Below are 27,829 nucleotides of genomic sequence, written 5' to 3' on the forward strand. Positions count from 1 at the left end.
TTCTAAAGTTAATGAGGATGCCACGGGTCGGTGGAGGCGTTGATATTCTCTATATTCTCGTCCCTGGGGGGCCATTAAAGCGAGATTAAGTTCATTATACATGTGTAATCAGCCTCCATAAGACTTTATCCCTGCCACCCCTTCCCCTTTTAAATCGATCTATTATTGTTCATCATGAAGCCCCAAAATCTTGACCTGCTCCCTTCTGATTTCAAAGTGACGGTGATTTCAGGAGCTTCTCTTCGACCTTTGAACTCTTTTCTTAGCTTTGCCACATTTTTAAAGGCTTCTAAGATGCTATAATGCTCGTTTTTGCCCTCAGATTTGGGGATATGTAGTCATTCTGAACTTTCCGACCTTTTTCCCTCTGTGACTTCCTGTTTCTGAAGATTCGAAGACATTCATTAATCTTCACTAGAGTCTTAGTTGATCCCTCCCTCCCCCCAACTCATTAGGGCTGGTGGGGAGGGTGGATCTCGGCCCCAACGGGGTCAAAACTGTGGTGGTGGTGGTGGTGGCAGGTGGTGGTCACACCCCTAGAGGCCCACCACCATGGAGACCAGCCCAGAAAGCCCCAACCGGGCGGTGGAGTACCTCCTGGAGCTCAACAACATCATCGAGAGCCAGGCCAAGCTCCTGGAGACCCAGCGCCGGCGCATCGAGGAGCTGGAGGGCCAGCTGGACCGGGTCAGCCAAGAGAACCAGGACTTGAGGCAAGAACGAAGCCCACGGACCGGCGGCTCGGACAGCACTGAGCAGAACCACAACCACAGCCAGCCTTTGTCCCTCCCTCTCCATCATGGCGGCGGCGGTGGCGGCGGAGGTAGCAGCGGGAACGGTTGCACGGCTCAGGCACCAACTGGATCAACCACCACCCCGGGGCCCAGCAGGGAGAGGAGGACCCACAGCAGGCTGACACGAGGCCTCTCCTGCGGATCCTCCACCACCGAGCGAGAGCGGCTGGAACGCACCGACAGCACGGACACTAACACCAGTTCCACCATCCGTAGAAAGTAAGTTCTCACTCACGCCTCCTTCGCAGAACGCTAAACGTTAGAGACGACCACGATCTGCGTGACACCCGTCGCGTCAGAACATTTAGGCTAATGCCACGTAATGACCGGCTGGATGGAGCTTATAATCCTCACGCCAATGCTTCACTTAAGAAGGGGTGTTTTTATTTTTTTAAATGCACCACCAGGAGGAGATATATAGTGAGCTGAAGGATTATGGGTAAAGTGCAGTGTGTGATTTATGTCTGCAGAGTTTGATATGTTGACTGATGAGAACTCACATCCAGGCAAGAGGATTATGGGTAATCTGAACTTCCTGTACTCAGAATAAGAAAATCCAGTCACTGTTGGTTGAGAATGTTTTTCTTTTCTTTTTCTCTCTGAAATGCAGGCAGGTGTTTTTGGTTTTGGTTTTTTCAAACTCAAGGCTGACCTTAAACTGAGAGTGCTGCAAACACACACAGCCTCGGCAAACAGCAAGTGCATCTGTCCTTACTTTTTACTTATCACACACACACACACAGACACACACACACACACACACACACACACACACACACACACACACACACACACACACACACACACACACACACAGAGATAGAGATGGCTTTTGTTCCGGAAGCATTAGGCTTCGTGAGTAGGCAGCAATGCATATTAGGGGAAAAAGTACACAGCGAAATTTATTGATGGAATCTTATTGATGGAAGGCTTTGGCGTTTGTGCTTCGTGATCGCGTTTGTCTGCACACAACCAAGCAGTTATTAGTGAATCTTGTGTTTTTTTACGATCCTAATCCTCTCATCAATGACCGATTCACACTTCTTAAAAATCCCATAATCCAGGGGTGTCAAACTCATTTTCACTGAGGGCCACATCAGCATAACGGCCGTCCGCAAAGGGCCAGATATAACTTATAAATGTAACTAAATGTAACTCAGTGTAATGTGAAATAAATGTAATTATTCCTTAATGTTGAATAACTCTGAATTTATTACTATCAATTTATTACTGTTAGTTTATTACAAACATTACAGTTACACAAAAAAAAAAGTTTCTCTGCTATAAAATAAATCCTTTTAATTTGTCAGGTTATGAAACCCACAGAACTCCATCAATCAAGGATCAAACTATCCAAGAGAATAAAGACAAATAGCATCAAACACAAATTAGAACATTAACTTTGTTCAAAATGGTTTTGTCAAAGTTAACTGGGCTTAATGATTGCATTGTGGGAAATGTAGTTTTCGGTCAAAGCACTCTTTTGACCTATTTATTGAGTTTGACATATGTGCCTTAATCGATCAGCGTCATCTTTTCCTCTACTCGTCCACACCTCCGGCTCCCACCCATCAACCCCGGGGGCCGCCACAGTAATCGGAGCAGTATTTTATTATTTATGTAGGTGTTAAATGCGGTGATGAATTGCAGCTGTAGATCTGGATGATCCCCCCCCTCCCCCTCCCTTGCTAATTGCCTGTAGCAGTACAAGCAGATTTTGGATTCTAGCTCAGACAGGCGTATCATATGAAGTGTCACATTTAATAAAAGAGTCACCCGCCCCGGTCGGGACGTGTCGTCCCCGTCTGGCTGTGACTCAGGTTAACTCAGAACCGGCCTGTTAGCTCAGGTCATGGACGAAACCCTCGTCTCTGATGTTGGATCCCATGCAAATGTGAATTTATTCATCGTCGGTGCCAGTGATGCTCTAGATGTGACTCAGACCAGAGGAGGAGACAGAAGGATGATGTGGGAGAGGGACGGGGATAGAAAAAGACAACAAGGGAGGGGGGGAGGAAAGTGAGTGCGCGACCTTACTTGGCATGCCTCAGTCGAGGGAAGGGGAAAATAGAGAGGAAGGTGGAACACACACACACACACACTGTTTTGCCATCTGTTAGGAGTGTGTGATGAGTATGAGAGGGATGGAGGAGAGGAGAGGGGAGTCAAGGCCGGAGCAGAAAAAACTCAGAGAGCTGCCTTTTGTTTTTGTCCAATTAATTTCTGCTTCTCCAACAGGAGTCCTCATCTCTGCCTCGCAGCCACTTTTAATCTGGAACAAGGAAGCTGAACAAACTCGTCCCCGTTCTTTTAGTAGCCACGCGTGCAGCAATTGCGTCAAAACAAAGTCGCTCCTCCACTTTTCAGTCTCGCGGCAGTGTTCTGTAAACAACCGTCCACAATGATGTCCAAAAAAACACACAAAAAAAAAACAACCCCTTACTAAGGTCTGCCTCGCCTCCCGTTAATGGCAGCGTGAACAATGTCTGCAGCCGCCGGGTGGAAAGTGGAAAGACTTTTTCGACGACCCTTCTCTAGGAAGCTGCAGGGTCCGAGGCGAGCAGATGTTTAATTTTGTTGTTGTTATTTTTGGAAGATGTCATTTGCAAGCGGATTTCGTACGAAGCTACGCATGTGTGCGTAAGCCCGTGCAATGCGCGTGTGTCGTAGGACGCACGGTCCAGTGTGTGTGCAATTAAAAAAAGTGTAAACCAGAAAAGTTGGTCCACACAGAGTGCACGAAAGATTAATTAGTGTGACCGCAGTATAATTACCACGAACCCCAAGGGTGCTAATTACCGCTGTGGATATATATGCGTGTGTTTGGCATGTGGTTCTTTGTGCGTGCATGTGTGCGCCGCAGGACGTAAGCTAGCATATTCATTATCAGACGGATAATGTGACCCTGCCGTCTGCCCACGAGCCTGTCACGTTAGGATGACAGGAAGTTCTTGCAGCACGAGTGAGAAGTTGCATCCTTCTTCATGTGCGACATGTTTGCAGCTGTCCCGCGGCGGGGCCCGGCGACACGGATGAGAGGAGGGGACGGCCCTCGGTGGTGCTGATGCTGTGGTGCTATATTAGGAAAAAGGAGAGAAAACAGGGGAATCTCTCTCTTTCTCTCGCTCTCTTTGCGTGTCTTCACATCACCGGCGTGTTGGAAGCGTTCAAAAGCGCCAAAGATCCCTTTCCATCCCGTCAATCCCTCCATCCATCGTCCCTCTTCACGTGGGACGTCGAGGGGCCAGCGTTTCGCCTCGCCGTCTCTCCGGCGGGCGACATTAAATCCGTTTTTGGAGCACGGAAGACGTCACTGGACTTTTGTTTCAGGAGGAGCATCATTCGCTAATTTTGTGTGACTCTACTACACATAACCCCATCCCCCTTGACAACCCCCACTCCACTCCTTCCATCACTCTCTCTCTCTCTTTCTTTATAGCTTTCTCTCACATACCCACGTACACACACTCACTCTCTCCCCCTCACTGTTTCTGTTTTCCACTGCTGCAGATATGACTCAGAGAAGCTGCAGAAATTACTTTTGTGTTATTCTCTTTCTCTTCCCCTCTTTGCTCGCTGGCCTTTTTTATTCTCTCCCTGCTCTCCATTGAAGTGTGACGTTTGTTCCCGCCCCCCCCCTTAAAAAGGTCATCGGAATATTCTCTCTTAAAGTGTTCTTGATGTGAGTTAACCAGAGTCTTTTTAGCATAATTTTACAACTCGTAGAAGCAAAGAAAGTACAGAAATAAACAGGCCCCGGGTGAATGTGTGGGTAAGTTCAGCAGTGCCTCGGTGACCTCCTCCAAACGGTCGTGAGACTAATCTGTTCTCCTGCAGCTCAGGCATCTCGCTGCTCTTTGTATTTACAATCTCAGAACACATAGTGGATTAAACAATGATTAAATTTGGATGGAATCAAAATATCACAGCCGTGCTCATGATCACCGTGATGCGGTTTAGCTTGACGTAAATTCAAATGATGGATGTGTGTGTGTGTGTGTGTGTGTGGGAGGCGAGTGTATGTGGGTGGTGTTTTTTTGCTTTCTCCTCACCATTGCTGAGTGTTCACAGTGTTCACGGCTGCATATAGTGTGCACAAGTGGGAAAAAAAATAATAAAATCATGCAATTTTTTTTTTCCCACACACATTTGCATTTGATCACGTGTTGCTCGACTATTCAGCGAGGAGGCTTTTACTCACATGTGAGTGACCCAGTAATAAAGTCCCTGCGTTTTGTCCCCCAGAATGAACCGATCGGCCACCTGAGTGGTCGTCTTGGTGGATGATCATATTCAGCAAAATTATTTTACACTAAATGCACAAATTTTTGATGTCACATCTCACCCATTTCTGAACAGTTTATCTCATACAGAAACAACCAGATGTGATCAAACAAATAAGATACGACTCCACTGACATAATAGAGGATGTTTGTTCAGTCTGCCATCTATAATAGGCTGCACTTAAGACTCGGACATCGGTAGACACACGGCCTCCGCTGTGTCTGTCTGTCGTAGTGTTGACCTACTCTACTTCCATTATGGTTTTTGCCTCCTCCATCTGCGTCTGAAACACTTCTGACTTTTGCTGTGAAGGTAAGAGAGAGACACTTGAAAAGCTCAGATGAATAATTTTGACATATCCTCAGACCAGGAATGCAGCGAGAGATGTAGTTGCTGTGGAAACTGTGAAACTCTTCTCAAGGCATTTTCAATATTGTATTTTTCTGTTGTAGTCTAAGGGCGGGTGAGGACGAGAAGGCGGCACCAGAGAAATATCCTTATCCTGACACGGCCTTCTTCCCTCTCCCTCCTTGCTTTCACCCGTCTATCAGTTTGGACCTGCAGGTTTTTCTTTGTTGAACTGTCAGCTGTTCAGATAACAGCCATGTTTGAACAAAAGCTGCGTTAAATTACAGGTTACTGATGTTATTAGCGATAAGGGCAGAGCGCTAAGCGTTCTGTCCATTCATGAGTGCGTTAAATACCATTGTGTACCCAATGATGACTCCCTGCTTGTGTGTGCACACTGGACTGCACAGTTAACATGTGAATAACACACAGCCATCCTTTAATCCGCAAAGTGTTTCTGGTCCTAGAAGTTATATGTTACATCAAATGGAGTGAAACGGACAACTCCAGTTCATTGCTGCAGCAAACATAATACCCGTACGCACAGGACTCATTTGCATGTAATGTCATCAACACACACACTCCCAATTGTCTACTTAATGTGTAACAATTTCCCATCTCTCCCTCTGTTTGTCAACGCTGATCCATGTGCGCCTGTAGTTACACCTTCAGTCCCAGCGTCGCCCAGAGGTCCCGAGCCTAGACAGCAATTTCAAATACATCCTGCTGCGCTTGCAACAATAAATGATCATGTTTAAATGTGTTTTAGTGTGAGAGTTGTAATAAAACCCCATGGGATCAATGACCTAATGCAGACTGTCCTGTCCAATCAGAATTTAATGTAGCACACCCAACCAGCATGTTATAAATAAACCTGTTAAATCTCCTATATAAAAAAAAAAAAATCTGATGCTTGCTGAAAAGAAAACACTCTAATTAATTTTTTCAAATGCTTCAAGAAGGCTTGAAAAGTCACACATTTTTGTCCGTGTGCATGTGAAATAGCACTTGAATTGCATTTTTAAAGTTTTAATAAGTTGAGAGTTGAACTTGTTGAAACCGGCGGTAACCTCTCAACTTCATTCATTGACTTTTCCCGTTCAAACGCAGGTAAGTGGCACTTTTTTTAGGCGGGATGTTTGTCAAACACGCTCTGTGGAGCAAAATAGCGAGACTAGTTACCGTGGGAACAGTGTGTGCTCTTCTGTGAAGAACTCTGTGGGCGAGAGACGCAGAACAGAGAGATGGAGAGAAGCGGTAAAGAGGAGAGGGTAGGAGCTGGAGCGGGAAACGGGTGAAGGACAGAAGCAGGGGTTTGAAGGATGACCTGATGGGGCTGTAGGAGACCAATCAAAGATTTATCTCTAGTTACAGGTAGTTTCTCATTGAAAAGAACAAACAGATGAATCATACTTTACAACTAAAATCGGTTTTAAACTTGGCAGAATATCCCCCTCGGTGTTCCACAGGGGCCTCGTAATCTGGAGCTACTCCTCCTCTGTCGCCCGTATCACATTTAAATGAAGTCTAATTGTTCTTCATTGGGGTGTCCAGTCCAAACACACACACACTCTTACACACACACAAGCGCTTGTGTACGCAAACTCACAAGATGCAGCAGATACCTGGGGTACGTAGTTGAGTCATAACTGTAATTGTGCCCCTCCTTTGTCAGTGCTTTCGCCTGGCACTCAACGCCAAAACGCCCACACAGGCAGTCCGCACTGTTGCCAAGCAGCAGGAGACTCAAGCTCACAGTGGAAAGTGATGTGAGGGGGGGTTGGGGAAGAGCTAGTGGAAAGGGAAGCGAGGTGGGGGGGGGTGGGGTTGCTGTGCATATAAACACACTTAACTTTAGGATGCAGCGCAGTGCGTGTGGTTATCAAAATGTCTCTCTCAGCAGGAGTCAGGCGGGTCACGCGCTGGAGGTGGGATGACGCAGTGTGCTCCCACACTCTTTCTTTCATAGACAATGGCAGGAGAAAAAGTAAAAAAGCACAATCTGAAGTGGGTCGCGCCGCGGCCGAATGGGATGGAGAGAGATTTCACCACGGGAAAAAAAAAAAAAAAAAAAAAGCCGCGTGGATGGAAAATGGAAACGCTCTCTCCGACCGTGGGATGCTGTAACAAAAAGTAGTTGTGGTTTGGAAGCGCTTTAAAAAAACAACAACAAAAAAAACCTGTCACAGTGTCGCCGGCGAGGTTTCGCCGCACTCATCTGTACATCAGCGCGCCGACACCCCCTGCACAGGTTAGAGGAAACACCGATTTCAGCGATGCCCCTGTTTCCATTTCGGTTTCCTCCTCCACTCCCGGCTCTTCTTCCTTCCATTCCTCCTCTCTTGATTATTTTCACCCTTGGCCTCCTCCGTATTCAACCTCTCCAACTCTCATGCAGCTCGCTCTCCTCCCACTCTTCTTTCTGCCTCCAGCCTCTGTCAACTCATTGCTTTAAATACACACCACATCACACATCCTCCCAATGTACCACCGTTTCTTCAACCTTGGACTTCCCCTCTCCTCTTATTAATACTCTAGAACTGCCGTTCCTGTCTTGGTCTCATATTATTATACCGTTGGGCCTGCTGATGACACAAAAGGAGATCTGTGCCCGCTAAGGGAGCGAGGAGGCAGCATGTGTGTTTTGTTTTTCTCTGGAGGAGTGGAAGGTGGAGGAAGATGGTTGGGACATTGTGTGTTTATGGCACTCAGGGATTCAGGCATTACTGCTCATGAAGAAGAAAAAAAAAAATCAGATTCTAGATGAGCCTGTCAACACTGTCCCACACGAGGGATGCTCTCTCTGGAGGCTTTAGTTACCGTTGGTAAAATACAAATATTGGCATTACGAGTGTGCGAACATGGCTCAGGCTTACATAACAGAACCTCCGCCTCTCTTCTTCATCCAGAGCTGAACAGGTCACCAGGTTCATTTGTTTGAAATATTTTATTTCTCTCTAATAAAAACAGAATTAGCGATGCACCACTCACATCAGAGTATTCATCCATATTGGATTTCTGTTTGGAATCTGTTACCAAGGTGATTTCTTGTAACCTCACTGTAATCTTTGTAAACGGGAAGGAAGGAAAAAGATGCTGCTTTTTTTTTTTTTTTTCCCACTGATGGCTGATTCTCATTGAGCTGGATCTTTTTACCACGAGCTCCTAACAAACGAGCGCTCCGCCTACATGATTATACTCTGAAACACTCTCATTTTTACCACTCCGGTTCCTGTTTGATTAGAAACCCTTACATTCCTGCTAACAGCTCAGTTCTAGACTTGCTTATTTGTTGCCATCGTTTACAGGCAGAGTCGATTTGAAACTCAGTCAAACATATTTTCTATTTCGGGTTGCCGTGATCACGAGGATTAAAGGATATTTTTGGAAATATTCTGTGTTATCGCTATTGTTAACCAAAAAAAAACAGTGCATGAGCAATTTTTTTTTTGTTTGTATATCAGCCCTGATTACATTTGTTCCTATAGAAGATTAATCTGTAGAGCTGTAATAACTGATTATTTTTGCCTCTTGGGGCCAACATAATTTTGTTCAGTTAAGGCCTACTAATGTTTTTATTCACCTGTTGAGTGTAAGTTACACAATAATAGGATTTTTAGTGCTATTTTATCTCCACTAACTCCTGAGGGAAATATAAATTAAGTTATGCTACCTGATTTTGTTTATTTACTTATTTTGAGAGGTAATATTATGCAGAAGATAGGCTGACATGGAAAAGGATGACACCCTGTGGCGACCCCTTTCGGGACAAGCCAAAAGGTAAAGAAGAAGAAGAATTTTAGATGATTTGGAGCAGAACGCTCCAACGGACATAAAATGGTTTGTGTGAAGAGAAAGAATAAAGGTGGAGGAGGAGTGGCCCTGTTTATTGAAAAAAGGAAGTTTGAGACTTTAAAGAGCACGTCAAAATCTTTTGACAAAATAATGGTATGTGTAACTGTTGAACTGTCTGCGACAAAAGGCAAGAATATCGTTGTCAGCTGTGTTTACGGGACACCAGGCTCAGATAGATCGGATGAAAACGCTGGTTAATTCTTGGATAAACACTGTCTGTCTGCTGAGGGAGGTTAATATGATCGTTATATTCTTGTGGAGACGCCTTCAGAACACTGGCAAGGTCTTCATCTTGTTTTGACCATTCATAATGTTAACAGACCATGCTGTTCCTAGGAAGAATGTAGACATGGCTATGCTCTAGGTTATATCTGGGATAAAGTTTAATATCTGGAGTTGCAGAAAATTGGATGTTTTTGGTAAGGGAAGTGAAGGAATGAGTAAATCCAACCGCTAAACAATGAGCTACAACTAAAATTCTAAATCTGAGGGGAGCTGCAGATTTGTTAAACGTCTTCAAGTCATCATGAAACAAAAGAATACAAAATTTAAATTCATAAATTAGGTGTGTCTATTGTTTTTATCTGTCGAACTATTTGCCGGAATGAATAAAGCATTCAGGAGGATTAGTTCCATCTCTTTGCTGACCGTAGAGCAATCTACTAAACTTCAGTGACCTCTTCAGTCCTGCAGCGTCCCACTTCTCTTCTCGCTCACTTTTCTGCATCCTTTCCCCACATCCACGCCTCTCTGCCAGCCTTTTACGGGCTAAAATGACGGAACGCCTGTCCTTGTCAGCAGCTGGCTGCTCTGAGAAACCAGCCATTTACATGCTAATCTCAACCACTGCTCTCTCACATCGTGCAGATGGAACATCTCTAATTCCAGCTAGAGTGGAGGGGCTTTTGTGTGATATGTGCACTTCTGCTGGCATTAGTGAAAGTAGTTTCTAATTTTCATTCTGGATGCAGGATGATGGATTCAGAGACGAGGTTGACATGGAGCTTTATATAATCTGTCAGAGTGGTTGGAGTTTCCGGGACAGAGATTGCCATTTAAACTCTGAATGTAAGAATTTCTGCGTTTCTTTTATAAAACCATGACCTTAAAGATTAGCTCACCTGCAGCCCTCATTTCAAGCAGTTGATTTCAGGGAAAGCTTCTGCAGTGAGGTAATCTCTCTTATTGCCCATCTATTTATCTTGCCCCTCCCCCCCCTTTTTTTTTACATGTGTCATTCCTTGTGCCGCCGTCGTCACTCTGACCTGACACTATCAGCCTGCAGCATCCAATCAATGCGCTCTGCATCTCTGTCGTTGTCTCTGTGTGTGCTTAGGCGCTGACTGTTTGTGTGTCTGTCTCTCTGCTTTTTCCATGCCTCTCTGTGTGTGTGTGTGTGTGTGTGTGTGCGTGTGTGTATGTGTGTGCGTTGTCCATCTCTGACCCTCTCTGTCAGCGTGTCGGGGCAGCCCACCTCGGCTCCCGCCACTCCCACAGCTGCCTATGCCGCTCTGTTCCCAACCAGTCTGACTGTTCACAGCTTCATCAGTCTCCATCAGTACTGCTGCCCATCCACAGACCACAGCTCGCATCAGGAGGACAGGTAAGGGCCACTGCAGGGCCTTGAGTACAGTGAGTAAAACACAGTGACGATAAAAGCCCCCCATCACCTCAGTAAGAATCCTTGAACCACTCCCAAAGTTTTCATCCTTGTTTCCTGCTTCACCTTTGTGCACCCCCCACCCCACTAATTCTAAGTAAGCGTCGGTCTCCTCTCCCAAGTGTGACTAATGCTTACACTCAGCTCTTTCAACCAGCTTGAAAAACCCACAGCTCTTAACCCTGTTCTCTCTCCGTCCCTCATCTGTCCTCCACCTGATTGCGCATGATGCTCCCACACTGCCACCTAATGGTGTCAGACAGCTGTGACGTGCATGCGATCAATGCGTGGTACACACATGTCACTAAGATTGCCTGTTATGTCCAAGCTTCTCTAGTTTCCACCTGTTTGCATTTTTTGCATTCTCTGCATTTTTCTATGTGTCTCATTCTGTTTTTCACTCTGTCCTCCTTTTGTTTTTTCTCCTTTCTGTCTTATCTTTCTGCCTTTCTGGGATTCTTTCTGTTTCTCACGCATCATCGTATCGCTTTCCAAGAAAGGTGAGTGAGGATGAAGGCGCCCATCAGTTCTGTTGCTCTGCCTCAGGCTCCAGTAGCCCTTCCTCTCGCTGAACTGAGGCGTGACCGTTTGGCCATTTACCTGTGAAAAAACTTTTGCTGGGGGAAAAAAATCAAGATGTATGGAACATAAAGGCTGAGTTATCCTTCATTTGTTCATGCAGGCCTCAGATATAGTCTAAATTTAAATTCTGAGGAGTGTTGATGTTCTCTTCTCTCTTTACTCTTTAACGCTTGTTTCTTTTCTTGTAGCTATGTCATGCTGTCAGATCGTATCATCATCGTCTGCCCCTAGCTGTCGCATTCGTGCTCGTCTTCCGTCCACTAGTTGAGTCATGTCAGCTCAGATGTGCTCAGTAGTAGCCATTTGTCTTTTTGTACAGATCACTAAACAGTCCTGTTACCGCTATGCCACGTTGAATGAGTTTTAGACCTTAAAAGTTTGTTTAATATATTAATTTGATCATTAATCCGATCGATGTGTCACCCTGTAGTCAGTTTAATTCACAACTAAAAGAAAAATACCTCACTGGAAATGTCTGGAGATGAAATATGTGGCAGTGTACAGTAATTGTTTTTTCAGTCGGGTTACTTGTACACACCCACCTCATTCATCTCCACCCCAACCACAAAGTATTCTTCGGCACATAAAATGTAATTATAGAACGTCTATTTTGAGTCGTGTAATAATTGCGTGGCGTACATAATCCTTCAGTGTTAATGCCTTCCCCTGCAGAACGCACAGCATGTACCCTGTCATTATTGGTAAAATGATTAGCGCCTAGCTGTAGCTGGAGAAGACCTGATGTCTCCACCGGTGTCAGATTTGGAAAGTTGTGTGCAATATTTATATTTGACTCTAAATCTTAAAAAACTTTTGCAGACTCTAGTTCTCAGGATCTTTGTTTTCTGAGTGAACTGCAATGTTATGAACTTCTGAACCTCACAATGTGAGAGCACAATGTGCAATACAGTAATTCCAAAGGAGGAAGAACATTGCGTGAAAGTTAAAAGAAAAAAAAAGAAAAGAAAAGGCAATAATTTCAATAGAAGTTTTAACCAATTGCAGGTTGAATACTGTACAAAACAAGCCGTTGAAGTTTCACACTGACAAACAGTCATTCAGGATCTGATGCCTGTATCAACTCAGAAAACATTCAGTCAGCTTTAGGGAAGAGAAGTTTTGAAAATGTTGTTCTGTTGATGTGAAGCCTCATTATGCATCACATATTTTCAATAAGGGGCAGACACTGGCTTTGGAACATGATATTAGTGATAATCTGACCGTTTCCCTCTTTGGTCCTATTTTAAATGTGGACTCATCCAACCAAAGACTTCCTCATTGCACATGTCTCAGATGATCTTGGGGCTATAGATTAATCATGTCGCTGCGTCTTATGTCTGTAGACGCAGCGACAAAGTGTTCCTGAGTTATAACACACTTCATAGAATCATGTAGATGCTGCCTGATGGATGGAAGGTCTTTCATCAATGGCTTCCAATCTTTCTCCGAACCACAGATACTTCTCTTTTCATGTAAACTCATCCAGTTTTGCACATTCTGCAACTTTAAATTTTTAGTTGTTATGGTTTCATTGTTTTTTTGTTTAAGTGTTGTTAAATAGCATAAAATTCAGAATACTTTACAAAAAGAAAATCAGTCAAATTGATTTCAATTCTTATCAATTGAACCGAATTTAAAAAAGGACTTGGAAATCATCACTTTATGTCTTTTTAATTATTTACAAAGCATCCCGACTTTTTTTGAATTGTTGGTTGTACTTCATCTAATTACACAATACTTGCATATTAAAAATATATATTTCACAATATCTCTATGCAATTTATATATGTATTGGGTTTTTTTTTCAATAAATTCTTAAGTCTTCTTACTGTTTATGTCTCTGTGTTCACCCATGGGTCATTACTTTCACCTGCATTCACATACAAACTCCCACATGAACCACTGACTCGTCCATTGACATATTTTGCCTCAAAAGTTAAATGACGAATTGGGGGAAAAAATCATACATTCTTTTTTTTTTTTAAATAAAGGAACTCCTTCATGGGTGTCTTTGTGTGTTTATATTACTCATGGTGTTGTGACGTGTTCAGGTTGCATAATGAATGTGTGTGTGTGTCAGCTGGGAGAAGTGCATGGCTGTCAAAAGACTGTCAAGAATGTAGCCTGTACAGCTCATCAGGGCGAGCAAGAGTCAAAGTGGAATTTTGTGAGTGTGTATGTGTGTGTGTGTGAGAGAGAGAGAGAAAAAGAGGGTGTGTGTTGTGTTATGTTGCGCTGCTCCAGCAGTCGGTGTGGGACTTCTCTCTGACAGTAGCAGCTTGGTAAGAACACACAGATTTTCACTTTTCTTTTACTCCACAAAACGGCATTGAATTCAGCAGCACTGAAAGATTATGTCAGGCTGTCACACCGCTGTTTGTACGACTGTCTGCCACTGCAGTGATGTAGTGATAATGATGTGGTTTGTACTGTAGCTCAATGGGCTGTGTGCTATGTGTAGGTAAAATGAATCAGCACAGACCAGACAGGCCAGAGACACTTGAACACAAGGAATAAGATCTGATGCTCTAAAAACAGCTAAAAAGAAAAAAAACACTCATAACTTCATTCTTAAGAGGAATTTATTCGCTTACATCAAATAAGTTTATTCAACAATAATCTGGAAATTATAGTTCAGCTGTTTTCAGTGCAGTTCTATTTCTGTATCAGGTGTGTTTAACTTAAGTTAACTTTATATAATCTTGCCAAGTGCTGCGCGTGGGGATTTTATTTGTGGATTCAGAGGTTTGAATCCACGTCTGCGTGGGGTTTGCATGTTCTCTCTGCAGGAGTTCTCCATGAGTGATTCGTCTTCCTCCCTAAAAACATATATTAACAGGTGTGTCCCTGCAGGTGTGAATGGTGATCATTATTGTTTTCTTTTGATAGTTTACATAGTTTCTTTGCTTTGTTACTTCGGGGCCAGAGGATTATCTGATTTGCCGCTACAGTACACTTCCCGTGATCATCATTCTGTCATCCTGCGGTGAATGCATTTGCTTTTCTGTTTCACTGCCTGAATTCAACTTAGAAGTGGGTTTTTCTCTGCTGATATAAACACAAAAGCCTGTCTGAACTTTGAACTGGAGAGCCCGAGTCACAGACAGAAGTGAACAGTCTGTGCGTTTGTGTGCGTCTTGTGAAGCACACAGAGATACTGAAGTGGCAAAAGAGTTAGTGGGTGAAGAATGCTTCAATCTGAAGCATGAATGATCTCATTGTTTCCTTCCAGTTTTGACTGTTTGGAAGAATGGGATCATGTGTCACAGAGAAAAGATAGATTGTTGATTCAATTTCATATTCATGCTCAATATGATCACATTTACAAAAATCACAAAAAAGTCACATTTTGGAAACTTTTTGTGCTCTATCCCACATTAATAAAATAGAAAGTTGAGTCAATTGAACTGAAATCAATACTTATCAACATGTGTAAATTGTGAATTTCCCAGTGTGGGATCAATAAAGTATATCTATTTAAGCTGTAAAAAGACTTTTGTAAATATAGGCACACTGTGGATTTTGTTTCACCAACACATGTCAAAAAATTGGAACATGGCAACAACAGATAACACTCTTGTTTGGACCAGGATTGAGCATATACAGTTGTTATATTTAGAATTTTTTAAAATATCTGACATTTGTACTGAATTTACCTACAGATATATGTTTAAAATTCTGTTTTTATTCACATTTATAAAGTTTTCCAGCTTGTTTACATTGGAGTTGACCCAGAAGTTGAACATTATGAGATCTCATAGTCTGAGAACGCTCCACTGAGTTTGTGATCAGGCTGTGATGAGTCATCTGACAGATGCAGCAGAGAGGTTAATCCCCCATCCTTGGTGTCCTGCTGAGGGTTCGGTGATACAGTCAGACCCACTGCTGCTATCCCACAATACACACACTCACACACACACACACACACACCATCAAGCCTATCAATAGTTTATGAGCAAGGCACAAGAGGCAGGGGGGCTGGATGGAGTCGAAGTTGGTCTCTGTTGCTCACTTTCACTTTCCAATGTCTGTTATTGGACCTCTCATCAATTCCTGCCCACATCTTTAACTCCTAACACCATCAGCGATCTCTCTCCTGTTTATTAGATTCCAGCCATCTGTTTCAGCTCCAATTAAATGGTTCCAGGGAGTGAGACTCTGGTCAGGTCTTTATGAGACAACCTCCAGGGAGAACCTCTCTCTAGCACTGTAACGGGAATACAGGGTATCTTACATAAGTAATGAGGTGCAGATGCCAGCTGTGATATGAACACTCCTATGTTTTATACAGCCAACTTTTTTTTTGTTTGTTTTTTGCTCATATATCATCCTCTTCTTGTCTCTCAGAGCTTATAAGTGACGGCTTGTTGCTGCGAGTGAAACCAAGTGAAAGATCATTTAATGAAAGCATGCGGACATCGAGGTGGAAGCGCAAGGCAAATTTCATTCATCTTTAATGAGAGTTTCCATATGCATCGTCCTCCCCATGCTCACTGCATAAAGACTGTAGAGATTACTATCTTTTAACACACCACTACGTTAAATCAATCATCCTGCTTAATTAGATGTGAGCAGGTGTCATCTGAAGCATGTAAGGAGGTCAGATCAATCCAAGTGACAGCCGTGATGTAAAGACAACAGTGTGAAAAGACCTGAGCTCCTCCTCGTGTCCTTCCACCTGTTGGCACCAGGGAGGCACTCGTGCGACTGATTTCCATTCCTTAAAAGGAGTCATTGAAGTAGCCTGAAGATAGAATTTTGTGTTTGAAGTTTATACAAGGCAGGCTATAAATACCGTACCATCTTTTTTTTTTTTTTTTTCTGATTGAGTTGGGCTTCCATTTTTCACAAACTTAACATTTAGACAGTCCTGCATTTTTGTGTGGTTCAAGCTGCACAAACATTATTTTTTCTGTTTTCATCGCAAATCCAAGACATTGCATTGTGGCTGCCATTCACAACCTGTTGAGCATCTACAACACCCACCTCAACGGTCAATACATTGTCATGGCAACTACGTTCCTCATCCTAACAACTGCCTCGCCACCCACAAAAGGTCCCACGGCAACCGTCACCAAGCAACCCCCTCCCTCTTCTCAGTTTCTCTATTTAAGGAGCAGAGGAGGAGGAATGATAAATGATGCTGCACAAGGGGGAAAAAAATTCAAGAATAGATCGAGTTATGGTCAACTATTTGTCATTACTTCTCTCAAAGCGGAGAAAGAGCGAGTCTTGTGTTTGCAATGTGTTCCCTGTGGACAGAACATATTAGCATGTGGAGCTGCTTTTAAATATCAGCTTTGTTGTGGTAAAATGTGCTGCTGTACATGTCCTTATTTCACCAGACTCTTGCATTATGTAACCCAACGGAGCTGTGCTCAGTATTGTTGTATTGCTTCAACGTGCAGGATGTCCTGCTGAGAGACCGTGAACTGTGCAACACCCCCCCCCCCCGAGTTTCTCAGTCGTGGTTCAGAAGATGACTTTTAGGAGTTTCAGTATCGTCTACGCCATCAAACTAATTAAAAATACCCACAAGCCATTTGGTTTCCCTCCCCTCCTGAAAAGTCTTTTCCTTCTTGTCTCGTTTTCATCAACTTCATACAAACACAGGAAGTATCTGTGATTTAGTGGAACAGTGACGAATTTAAGGAGAGGAAACCATTTGCTGACCTACTCCAGCAAAAATGTTAACCAGCCCTTTTTTTTTTTTGCCATTCGGAAAATCTACATTATGCACCAAGTAGAAGCCGTTCCTGTTCCATGTACTGAGTTTTATTCTCTGATCCTGGTTCCTACTTCTCTGTCTTGCTATGGGACGGCATGACTGTCAGACGGGGGCGGGGTGTGGTTAAGTCAGGACATAGGAAACGACGACAGGACCTTGTGACTGCAGTTGTTATCGCAAGCGCAGGCTGACTGATTCACTTGTGTTGGATTTTGTCTGGACAAAAGTACATAAGGAGGATACCGGAGGATTGGGGGACTTACAACTAAATTTTATTGGTGTTTCAGTTGCAAATATTAGTGGTTTGCTATTATTTCTGACTAAGAGACAGTGAACCGAGGAAATGTTGAATGCATCAGTTTTTTTCTCATTATATATCATTGTGTGCTGACGTGCCTATTTTGACACCTGCTGATGTCAAAACAACCTAGTCTTTCCTGCCAGAATGCTGGTGTCAGGATTTGGAAGTGTGTCGCTGACTAAAAATACACTAACAGCGCTGTTTGTCAGACAAGATGACATCGTGAGAAAGACAAGAATTGAAAGGAAGACGCAAAGTTTGAAGCAGAAAAGAAAACAGTAGGCTTGGCTGAGCATGGTTGTACATTCACTAATACTCTGGACTCAATAAAGACAGGAGATAAAGGCCGAAGACCTTTCAGTCTATTTTAGTCGGCAAGTAGAAAAGGAATGTTGATCTTTGGCTCAGCTTTGAAGCAATAGGATTTTAAACGTGATACAAGCTCACCATGAGTTTCACCAAGAAATTGTTATCTCCTCATCGATATAAACTCTACATGTAAGTCCTTGTCAGAATAATTTTGTGACTAAACTTCGCAGGTCACTCGGTCTCTTGTTTGCACTTTAAAACATGAAGTGTAAGATTTTGTCAAGCCGCTAATGACTTAATCTAAAAGCTTCTGCTCATTTTTGTTTTTTTCCTTTTAGTGTCGAAGGAGAGTCCCAGTGTTCAGAGACTGGTTCTCGCAAAGACAACTCATTCAACCAGACACCATACCTGCGTGGCTCTGATCGATTCACCGACAACAGCAGCAGCAGCAGCGCACCCTCCGGATCCAGAGACCCTTCATGTGTGTCCACCTCCAGTTCAGCCAGCTTGGCCTGGGCGCTACGAACACGCCATCAACCTGCAAGCCTGGCTCTCCGCAAGCAAGAGGAAGAAGAGAACAAAAGATGCAAGGGCCTTTCCGACAGTTATGAACTCTCAACAGATCTGCAGGATAAGAAGGTATGCCTTTAAGGATAAAGGCATGAACATTATTGAACACTATATACATCCTTCCAGGCAGGGTGCACCACAGTATGACATACAGACACAATGAATGTCATCTGTCCTGTTTTTGTTTTACTAGGTAGAGATGTTGGAAAGAAAGTACGGCGGCTCCTTTGTGAGTCGCAGGGCGGCGAGGACCATTCAGACGGCCTTCAGACAGTATCGTATGAACAAGAACTTCGAGCGCCTCCGCAGTTCCGCTTCAGAGAGTCGCATGACGCGTCGCATCATACTGTCCAACATGAGACTGCAGTATTCCTTCGATGAGCGACAGCCTCAGCAGCAGGCCCAGACACAGACTAACTTCACCCACAGTGTGGCAATTGGGCCGCCTCATTCCCCTGACCCAGAACGCCCCGGAGACTACACCCACTTAGAGGACTCCTTCTCCAAACAGGTGCTTTGTGTTATACATTTACTGTCTGCTGTGGGCTTTAAAGTAATTAAGCTGTTTCATTTTTTTACGACATTGTCTGATGTGAAAGTCTCAAAGATCTTTCCACTGACAGCAGGAACAAAGAAAAAAACAACAACAAGAAAATAAAAAGTTGTGTTTGAGTCTATAACAAATGCTTGTGTGAAGTTTCACTTTCTCCAATGCGGGATGCTGAACTCCCACCGCTCTATATATTCCCTTTATAGGTAAAATCCTTAGCTGACTCCATAGATGATGCCCTTACCTGCCGGGGGGGTCGCGATGACTCCCAGGAGGGCAGCAGAGAGGGTGGAGGGATGAGCGAAGACTTTGGAGAGTGCGTGTGGAGCAGCAGCAGCAACCCCTCCTCCCAAAGAGGTTTGGGAGAACGAGCAAGGGGTGCGGGAGGAGGGCTCAGTATGCATGGCGACAGCACCGCAACATCCTACAGTGACGTCACCCTTTATATGGATGACGGCATGCCGTCGTCCCCACTGTCCCTTGATCGGGCACCCAGCAGCACGGATACGGAGTACTGGGGCCCCAGCAGCGGCGTCGGAGGGCGTGAGGATAGCAGAGACACTGAAGGAGGGGGCAGCAGCAACAGCCGGCGCAGCACACCGTGCACCGAATGCAGGGACTACCGTTTGAGGGGGGCACATCTGCCTCTCCTCACCATTGAGCCGCCTAGTGACAGTTCAGTGGACATGAGTGACCGTTCAGATCGTGGCTCTCTGAGCAGACAGCTGGTCTATGAGCAGGAGCCGGCGGTGGGTGCTGGCTCTCCTCAGGGAACCCTCAAACACTCCCCCAACACAGGCACCCGCACCTCTTCCTCGGCAGCAGCGCAGGGTCAGACCCGGGCCCCTGGCAGGCCCATGCCCACACACATCCCTCATCAGGTGGCGGCACACCATCACCATCACCACCACCCGATTCATCACCATCAGTACCCTGACACGCCGTCGTCGTCCTCCTCCCCACAGCAGCCTCCCACCACCCCACTGTCCTCCTCCTCCTCTACAGCGCTGCCCTCCGGTGGTCTGGAGCAGCCATGCTGTTCAGACGGAGACAACGACTCACTCAACTCGACTACCAACTCCAACGAGACGGTCAACTGCAGCTCTGGCTCCTCATCTCAGGACAGCCTCCGGGAACCTCTTCCACCACTGGGGAAGCAGACCTACCAGAGGGAAAGTCGTCACAGCTGGGACTCCCCGCCCTTCAACAGTGACGTGGTGCAGAGACGCCAGTACCGCATCGGCCTGAATCTCTTCAACAAGTGAGATCCTCGTAGCCTGAAGAGCCTGCTGGATTCAAAGTTTATGATGATCACACAGTAAATATAGTTGGTGATTTATTTATTTTTTTGCTTTTTTGTTGGTTATAGGAAGCCAGAGAAAGGGATCCAGTACCTGATAGAGAGGGGGTTTGTATCAGACACTCCAGTTGGGATTGCTCGCTTCATCCTGGAGAGGAAGGGCCTCAGCAGGCAGATGATTGGAGAGTTTCTGGGAAACAGACAGAAACAATTCAACAAAGATGTCCTGGAGTGAGTATATCAAATATAAACATCTCAGAAGGAGAAGGATTATTTTGAGTGATTCTAATTGATCAGAAAAGGTAAGATACCATCCAGATACTCCAAAGAATCACGTGTGGCATGACTTAGTCTGTATGAATGTCTGTACTGAGTTTCCAGGGTGTTCAATAGGAGTGTTTACACCGTGACCTCCACTATGTGTGTTCCAGCTGTGTGGTGGATGAGATGGACTTCTCAGGTATGGACCTGGATGATGCTCTCAGGAAGTTCCAGGCTCAGATTAAAGTTCAAGGAGAAGCCCAGAAAGTGGAGAGGCTCATAGAAGCTTTTAGGTTTGTATATTACATTAATAAAAGATGTAGAATTGATTGATAAACTTAAGATTGAAGGATTTGAACATGTTGTTTCTGTCTCTTATGCAGTCAGAGATACTGTGTGTGCAATCCAACCCTGGTTCGACAGTTCCAGAACCCGGACACCATCTTCATCTTGGCCTTTGCTATAATCCTCCTCAACACGGACATGTACAGCCCCAACGTCAAAGCTGAGAGGAAAATGAAACTAGATGATTTCATCAAGAATTTGAGAGGTGCTGCTGTACACAAATAACTCTTTATGAAAAACATATTAGGCTATATTAATGTTTTATTATTATAAATTAAAGTTTACATGTAATAAGCTTTATAAATGTTTTTTGACTAAAATGTTATTTAGTAGGCATGAGTTTTGCAAAGAAATGTATTGATGTCTGACTAAAATTACATTTCAGACCTCATCTGCTCAACAAAAAAAGAGGTATCCATCTTCTTAGCATTAAATAGATGTAAAAATGTTCCTGCAGCTGAGCACAGATGTTCTGGTAACGTTAGTTTGCTGGCAGACTTGATAGCTAATTAGCTTCTCATCTGCAACACATGGAACAGCATGCAATTATGCCTGCCACATTGTTCTGCTCTGATGATGTTAAGTACACTAAAAGCATACTATATTATGTGCCGATGTGATGCCAGCCACAATCCAAGTCAGTTTATTTTCTTTCACGTCATGCAGCGTCACACTAACACATTAAGTCAGAGAAGGAGGAGGAATAACAGTTGATATGTCCCCAAAGAGTCATTTCTTCCAGTTAATAATAATAAAAAGAAGTAAAATGACACTCAGTAGACTGCATCCATCCACAACACTGACAGATACTTCATGTCTGCTTAGTGTTCTTAGCCCGTGTCTCCACCACGTTTTGTGAGAATTAGTTCTGTAGGAAATAAGTGCTTGTGTTGTAAAGTTAAAGATCCTAGATCCAGTGTAATATCTGGATCTGCAGCAAATTTAAATGAATTTTTTTTAGGTCCCAAGCGCATTTCATTTAAATCTCTTCTGCAGTTTTTGCGTACTTCTACTGACAAACGATCCAACAAACATGGGTGAAAACTCCTAACAGAGATAAACCTTCAGTTGAGCGATTTCAGTTGGACCATAAGTGCAGTTTTCACACCTATTGCTCCCTTTTATATGTTAAACCTGTTTATTACCAGTGATGTTGTATAATTAACGATTTGTGCAGGGCAGTTTTGATAAACATACTTAAAAACTTCCTCTCATTCCTGACCTCCGCCCCTCCAAGGTGTAGACAACGGTCAGGATATACCCAGGGACCTGCTTGTTGGGATCTACCAGCGGATACAGAAATGGGAGCTACGAACCAATGATGATCATGTGTCCCAAGTGCAGGCTGTGGAGAGAGTCATTGTGGGCAAGAAGCCTGTAAGTACCTTTAATTAAATAATAATAGTACTAATAATAAGTCTTAAAAAGGATCAAGATTTTCTTTTAAAGATTTTCTTTTAAAGACTTTTAAATCTCACCAGAGTTAAGTTTATTTATTTGTTTGTACTCTTATATTTTCTGTGTAGGTGCTCTCCCTTCCCCATCGCAGGCTGGTTTGTTGCTGCCAGCTTTACGAGGTTCCCGACCCCAACAGACCCCAGAGGACAGGAGTGCACCAAAGAGAGGTCTTCCTCTTCAATGACCTTCTGGTGGTAAGACTCTATTTTAACACTTTTCAAGCCGTGGTAGATTACACATCCATATTATTTAAAAGGAGCATATGATTAAGTTGTCCTATGTGTGCATCAGGTAACCAAAATCTTCCAGAAAAAGAAAACCTCAGTGACTTACAGTTTCAGACAATCTTTCCCTTTGGTTGAGATGCAAGTGCACATGTTCCAGAACTCATGTAAGAGAACTGTTTTTCCTTTTTTTGTCAATTAAATCACTTTTAATTAACCCCCCCTTATACTCTATAATTGTTCTGACATATTTTATTTCTCTGTGCTGACACCTCGTAGATTATCCTCATGGTATCCGCCTGACTTCTGCTGTCCTTGGCGGGGAAAGGAAAGTTCTAATCGTCTTCATGGCCCCCAGTCAGCAAGACCGCACCCGCTTTGTTAGCGACCTCAGGGAGAGTATTGCCGAAGTGCAGGAGATGGAGAAGTACAGAGTTGAATGTAACTACCCCACCTACTGGTCGTTGTAACTCTAGTGCAAGTTTCACTGTGGCTCTTTTTATAAATAAAAGTTTAACAGCGTGTTTTATTTTAAACTCCCTGCTGATCTTTGTGTGTATTTATAGCGGAGTTGGAGAAACAGAAAGGTGTGATGCGGCCCAGTATGCTGGCTGGAGGTGTGGTAGGAGGAGGCTTAGGCGGGAAGAGCGATGTGGTGAACGGCACCCTAGGAGGGACAAGCTTTGATGACACTTGCTCTGTGGGTGAGGGTCTGAAACGCACAGCGCTCAGCTCATCTCTCAGGGACCTATCGGAAACAGGTGAGACCATAACCCCTCAGAGTTGGGAACAGCTTACCTTCCTTTTCTCTCAGCTTGGGTCGATTAGCACAGCTTGCACTATGAGTTTCTGTTCCTGTTGCTCCGAGCTGTTCTTCTTTCCCACTGGCATTCGCGACAAAGCTAATGTAGATTCCGTAAAAACATGCACATGAATGTATATCTTCCTTTCGATCTTCTCTTCTCTGCTAATGACCTGACTCTGGGTGTAGGGAAACGTGGTCGCAGGAACAGTGTTGGTTCTCTGGACAGTACCATGGAAGTAAGTTTGAGAGACTTGTTTGACGTGACGCCTTTAACATCCCATAATTCCCCTAACTTGTGTTTCATCTTCCTGAGCAAACTCAGTGCGTGTTCTGCCTGCAAATAGAGGGTGTGCACATTCTGTACATGCATGTGCGTGTGCGTCCATACGTACTGGCATTGACAGCCTTGGCATGACTGTTTGTGTTCATACTTGCCCGAGCATGTTCTCCATTTTCAAATGTGTCTTACGTGCGGTGTTTAAATTGGGTGGTTGGTGATGTTTCTAACGGATGTTGATGCTTCCCCCCCCCCAGGGCTCCATCATTAGCAGCCCTCAACCTCACCAGCGCTACACATTGCCGGGCGTGATGCCCGGCGGCTACGGAACAGAAGACTTCCGGCCTCACCGCCCCATCTTGAGCCCCGGAACGGGGATGGGGGGTGGGCCGGGGCAGCAACATACCACTGCTGGGACAGGAGTTGGGGGAGTCTCCAGCAGTGTAGAGAGAGCAGGAGCGGGGAGCGTCCCTGGGGGGAGCAGCAGCAGCAACAACAACAGCAGCTCTTTTTTGGGATCCCTTTTCGGCAGCAAACGCGCCAAACCACCAGGGCCCCTTATTCCACCGGGGCCACTCTTCCCCGCTCCTGTCCCCCCACCGACTACGGGAGGGCCCCCTCCTCACTCCCCTTCATCCCTGTGTCAGATGGATGGAGGGCCCTCCAAGATCCAGGCACTACACGCACAGTACTGTCACACTGTCGTACAGCCTCCGCCACCTTACTACCATCACCATCGCTACCACATCCAATCCGTCCCCCCACCTTTGCAAGGCGTGCCGTCTCATGCTATGCAGAGAGGCCCACTACCATGTCGTGCTCCGCTTGGCCCCCCACATGTTCAACACCCGCAGCTGGCCCATCTCTCCCAGCTCTCCCAGCATGGGCTTCCGGGTCGTTACGCCAACATGGTAGTGGGATGTCCCCCGCCCCTTTCTCCTCTCTCCCAACACTCCCAGAACCCCCAGTTCAATATTTACCACGTGCAACCCACACACTGTATCAGAGGGGGCGCCGTCCCTGGTACCAAACTTCCACTAACCTTGTCTCATTCCCACCCGCACCCCCACGCACACTCCCAAACCCACCCCGGACACGTGCACACACCACACCCGGCCAGCCACTCCACCCACCAAACACACTTCATATTCGGCACTCTGCCCCACAATCTACCCTCCGCATCCATCAATGCACATCACGCAGCCTCCGCCGCCCAGTATCTGCCCCAGTACCCACCTCTCTCCTCCATCCCCCCTCCCCCACCACACTCCCCTTTACCCCCCCCTTCGTCCCCCCTTACCCCTCTTACACCTCTCTCCCCTCTCCCCCCCCAGCACCCCGGGCAGCCTCAGCAGGGGCCGCAGGTGACAGGAGCTGGAGCGACAGGTACAGGGGGCAGCTCCAAATCCAAGCCTATCAACCGGATAAGCACCGTAGTCTGACCAGAACGTGGGGGTCCAGGGGTCAAAGGTCAGATTATAGAATGGAGGAGGTTGGCAGAACCAGGGCTAGGACCAAGTCTGCTAGAACAGAATGTAACAGCAGCAGCGCTAGTGACAAGAGGAAACGCAGTTTACTCCGACTCTGTTACTTCCACCTCCGTTTCCCACATATGTAGGTGGAGATGAAAAGCACAGCATGCACACACATCTTGAAATGGTGAACACAGGAACACACACACGTATATGCACAACACTCATGTTTCCACACAAAGTATGAAAAATATCTATAGCCATATTTAAAATAACACTAAATCTCTTTCTGGGTGTATTGCCTCAGTTTTAATTGTTTGAAGTCTAGTTGAGTCCATATGAGACAATTTACATGTACAGTACTATCACAACATGATAACTGACCCTGAAAATGTGGAGACTGTACATTATATCCAGCTGCTTTCATGGGAATGTAAATAAAGATGAAATCACCAAATGCATTCCAGTTATGTTCGGCATTAAAAACAGCAGAGAGTTGCAAAAAAAATGCCACTTTGCAATAATTTACTTGGCTTCACAATGTCCCTCTGTCCATTCTTTCAGGTTCTGCTGCTTTGCTGACTAGGTTTTTTTTTTTTTTTTTTTTTTAAATAAAGATGACCTCAGATATGTTGCTTTGTCTTAAACTTCAAAATCCAGTGCACAGTTAACCTGACAGTCTTTTGCTTAATGGTATTTTACATGTCAGCTGGAGCCTCCAGGCTTTATAATGCATTCCTTGTGGGGTACAGGAATTAATGATACAATCAATAATATATTTTGAATGTTTCTGAAGCTTCTTGCTGTTTTATCGGTATTATATGAGTATGATGAATATTGTCTCATAATTGTTTTGAGCAGTGATTAATTATATCAACAGATGTTCGTACATGGTTATAGAGAGTATATGCCACATACAATTCCCTCAGTTTACCCTAGCCACTAGGGGGCGTTCTGATATGTGAAGTTTGATTTATTTCCATCGCACCATTGTTTCCATAGCTTCACCTTTTTGAAAATTAATATTATTGATTGTTGAAAACTAATGAATGTGGTTTGGTTTAGTTCATATTGGTTCAAATACCAATAATGTTCCTCCATTTCTGTTCTGTTGTGTCACACAAGCACAATTTCTCCAATGGGATGAGTAACAAAACTTGAACTTACTGAATGGATCTTACTGTTTTTTAAAAAATATATATTTATGAAGCTCTTAATATCTGAAAAGGGCTTAAACGTGCTAGGGGGAATTTGATTGGTTTTTGGAAGATATACAAGATACCTTGTGTCCGCTTCCTCACCGTCATAAGATTTAGTCATTATGTGTTTTTCTCTTTTTGAAGAAGCACGCTTTTACATGATGTTTTTGTGGTTTTGCACATGTGATGTCTTAAGTCAAAAATGGCCTTCCTCAAATCCACTCTCTTTTGCCACTTTTAGAAATCTGTCATTACATCTTGTGATGCTGTGGCGTCCCGCCGAGGGCTTCTTGTCAAAACATAACAAGAGTCAAGAATGTAAAATAGTCTACAGGTGCATAATACTGTATTTCTCATTCTCTCTGGGCTTTGTGTGAGCTTTGCCCCTTTTTGCTACAGCAATTTTTGAGGTTATAATTGAGCACTGATGTATTCACCCTCAGTGTCATTGATTCCCAAGAGGAACGTACATCTGCTATGATTTTAGAGACAATATGAAGCTAGATGAAATATACAGTAAATGCTTTTTAAAAATGATCTACTGATGGAGCTGATGAAGTACAGAAAGATCTGAATCCTTGAGAACAGGGATTTTAAGGAGCTACGGAGACGGCTGAGGATGTCCGTGAAAGTTTTTTTTTTAGGTATTTGTTGTTAGCCTTTTATTTTTATGGTGTTCTTTTTGACTCTCCTTGCATGAATATATCTGCACTTATTGAAGATTTAGATTGTACTGTATAAACCAGAATGTACATACTATATTATATACATAGGCTTCTTATCATGACTATGGGATGAATTGCTCCCATTCTGTATTCAGGTGTATGCATGTGAGTGCCACTAAGTACCAGTTTGTACATATGAAAGAGGGACAGGGAAGAGAGACGTCGGCCACAAGGAATGTTGACTTATTTTTCTTTCTTTATTATTTCAGATTGAAGGTGAGAGAATGAGTTATCGTGATATAAATTAAAGCCTAAACAACTTTTTGTCAGTGCACTTAATGATATCATTTTTAAACAAATGATTTCAATTTTTTTCTTTGTGTATGTATTATGTGTACTGAAAGAATAGAGAATTAAGATGTGAATATTTATTGCTTCTGATAAATTAAAGTGTCCTTGCAGTGAACTGGTCTGTGTTGAATTTTTTCTAGAATTTTACATTGCTTCTGTTATTTAACCGTTCTCCATGATGAACTGATGACAACACTATAGCATACTTAACCTTACAAAACATATGGAATATATCTTGAAAGGAAGATAAATTGTTAGAATATAATTAAAGAGCACTGATGAAATGCTGCTTTGCATTTCAAAATTTTATCAAACCCAAATGTAGTCAAGATGGGGGGGGGGTTCCACAGTATTATGCACTCCCTCACAAGGATTAAAGTTCATCTATTCCTTTTTGTGTTTTTTATTCTTAGGCAGTGAAAACAAAGCAGAATAATTCTGTAAAGCAAATCCGCTGTATCAGAAGTGCCTTGGAGATAATATTGTCTCCC

At 44.0% G+C, this 27,829-nt stretch overlaps 1 protein-coding gene across 4 annotated transcripts; it reads left to right on the forward strand.

Moving 5' to 3' along the window:
* iqsec2b (IQ motif and Sec7 domain ArfGEF 2b) lies at positions 1–27,453 on the forward strand. 4 transcript variants are annotated; one of them, XM_068327514.1, is made up of 14 exons: positions 1–1,013; positions 18,200–18,500; positions 18,625–18,942; positions 19,188–20,242; positions 20,351–20,512; positions 20,713–20,835; positions 20,926–21,092; positions 22,125–22,264; positions 22,414–22,539; positions 22,637–22,736; positions 22,849–23,010; positions 23,136–23,330; positions 23,561–23,610; positions 23,909–27,453. In XM_068327514.1, exons 1-14 carry the CDS (start codon positions 553–555, stop codon positions 25,091–25,093), a joined length of 4,545 nt encoding a protein of 1,514 aa, XP_068183615.1. In that variant the 5' UTR covers positions 1–552; the 3' UTR covers positions 25,094–27,453. The 4 variants fall into 4 exon arrangements, with proteins under 4 accessions (XP_068183615.1, XP_068183640.1, XP_068183632.1 ...); XM_068327531.1 differs by lacking the exon at positions 1–1,013 and adding an exon at positions 13,725–13,805; XM_068327522.1 differs by lacking the exon at positions 1–1,013 and adding an exon at positions 17,304–18,050.
* The last annotated feature ends 376 nt before the right edge of the window (positions 27,454–27,829 follow it).

This window comes from Antennarius striatus, chromosome 2 (assembly GCF_040054535.1).
Source record: "Antennarius striatus isolate MH-2024 chromosome 2, ASM4005453v1, whole genome shotgun sequence".
Classification (NCBI taxonomy): Eukaryota; Metazoa; Chordata; class Actinopteri; order Lophiiformes; family Antennariidae; genus Antennarius; species Antennarius striatus.

Coding starts and splice junctions, on each gene's coding strand:
- iqsec2b (XM_068327514.1), top strand. CDS start 553: ATGGAGACCAGCCCAGAAAGCCCCAACCGGGCGGTGGAGTACCTCCTG. Junction 21,093..22,124: donor TTTCATCAAGAATTTGAGAG/GTGCTGCTGTAC, acceptor CGCCCCTCCAAG/GTGTAGACAACGGTCAGGAT. Junction 23,611..23,908: donor CTCTGGACAGTACCATGGAA/GTAAGTTTGAGA, acceptor CCCCCCCCCCAG/GGCTCCATCATTAGCAGCCC.